The 1,960-nt window shown below is 40.7% G+C and overlaps 1 protein-coding gene across 1 annotated transcript in view; it reads left to right on the top strand.

The window, feature by feature from the left end:
• LOC117943425 overlaps positions 1–1,960 on the top strand; it is a 4,424-nt gene that overhangs the window by 2,135 nt on the left and 329 nt on the right. Inside the window, exon 3 of the mRNA XM_034869539.1 lies at positions 53–1,932. Coding sequence (XP_034725430.1) covers positions 53–1,932 — 1,880 coding nt within the window. The remainder of the gene's footprint in view (positions 1–52; positions 1,933–1,960) is intronic.

The following is a 1,960-nucleotide window of genomic DNA, read 5'->3' as shown; positions in this document are numbered from 1 at the left end:
TTGAATCCCAACCTCAGCATAGCAACACCGGCTTCAACCCCATTGGGAACCAAAGAAAACTGGGGTCTAGCCGAAAAAATAAAGGAAGACAGCGTGTCAAGGACCCTGTTGTTGAAACATACCACAATCCTACAGAAGAAGTTGTTGGCGATACCAGGGATAATGAACCCCTTGAAACAACAGAAATGTCATTATCAATAGACACAGCAGTGAAGGAAAAATCATGGGAAACTATGCTGGAAGAAATGGATCAATTTCACACCTCTCAGACTGAAGATGTTTGTGATCCAGTAAAAGAAAATGCACTTGTTGGTGGTAACTTACATTCAAGTTTCACAGTTGATCAGCAGATGATCGACCAATCAAATTCCACAGAGATGCCAGAGGAGGAACTTTCCAATGTGTGTTTTGTAAAAGAAGAAAACAAGGAAGGAGACGACCACACAGAATTGTTCAGGCAGGATGGAAGTTTACAGACCCATTACTTGGTGAGTGAGTCCGGTGTGAAATCAGAAGATGTAGATTATTCTATCACACCAGAGATAACTACAAATGAACACCCCCACAAAGAGCATACAGAACCTCACTGCAGTTTTGAACAACCAATATTTTTGTCGACAAAGAGGGAGTTACCAACAAATGACAGGCAAATGGAGATTTTCAACTCATCTGAAGGAAAAGGGGCTCATCAGTCAGAGGATTCTTTAAACATACTGCATGAAAACGAGATTACGCCAACAGATATGCATGAAATACCTCAAATTTATGACTTATCTGAAAGTCGGATAAATGATGCCACAGAAAAATCTGAACTCTTTTCTGGATACTTGGCTGACCAAACTGAAGTCAGTGACACTTACCAATTTGAGTTAATTGTGAAAAGTACTGATTATTCTCTTACCAAACAGGAACTCTCAAATCCTGACAAACACGTTAATCATCCTGCAAAAGAAAATTACTTTGAGGCTTTAGAGCAGGAAAATAAGGATTGTCATGTATATGGTAGCAAGAAACCACAGATCAGTGACATAGAAAGACTAGACACTGCCTTAGATCGGGGAGATGAGATTGAAGACCGAGTTGAGGATGATATAAAACCCAGTGCTGAACACACAGGTCATCAGGAGAAAGAAGAACTCTTATCTGAAATGGAAGAAAGTGAATCCTCATTACGAACCCTTCAATCAGGAATAAATGCTTCTTTTGACGCCCAACCTCAGCATGGGGAAACCAGCCTCAACTCATTTGGGAACAGAAGAAAACTGGGGTCCAACCGAAAAAATAAAGGAAGACAGCATGTCAAGGGCTCTGTTGCTGAATCATACAATGTACACAAAGAAGATGTAGAAAGTACCAAGGACAATGAAGCCTTCGAAACAGGACAAATGTTATTGGCAATAGAGAGAACAAGTCAAGGGAGTGAGAGGGATAGCAAGCCTGCAACACATGACAGGTCTTTGTATACAGTCATTGTGCCTGGTTATTCTTCTGACATCCCAGGCCCCACAAGAACAAATCATCCAGAGGCTGACCAAGAAAGTTTAAATACTAAAAGTGAAAACTCTCTATATGATCATGATGAAAGAGGGACTGACTTTAAAGTGGATGTGTCTGATAAATCTGTGGAATCCACCCTAGAAGGAACAGACCAATCTGACACTCTTCAGAGTCAAGAAGTCACAGGTGCTCATCATTCAGAAGATGCTGTAAATACAGTGCATGAACCGGAGGTTAAGCCAACAGAAATGCCTCAAATTGATTACACATCTGAAAGTCTGATAAATGATGCCACAGACAATTCTGAAATCATTTCTGGAAACCTGGCAGACCAAACTGAAGTCAGTGACACATACCAATGTGAGGTGATTGTGAAAAGGACTGGTGATTCTCCTACCAATCAGAAAACTTCAAATTCTGACAAACAGGATGAACATCCTACAAAAGAAAGCAGCTTTGAGTC

Source organism: Etheostoma cragini, chromosome 4 (genome assembly GCF_013103735.1).
Source record: "Etheostoma cragini isolate CJK2018 chromosome 4, CSU_Ecrag_1.0, whole genome shotgun sequence".
NCBI lineage: Eukaryota > Metazoa > Chordata > Actinopteri > Perciformes > Percidae > Etheostoma > Etheostoma cragini.
Note: the sequence above shows the minus strand (reverse complement) of the source record. Positions and strands in the feature narration are given on the sequence as shown.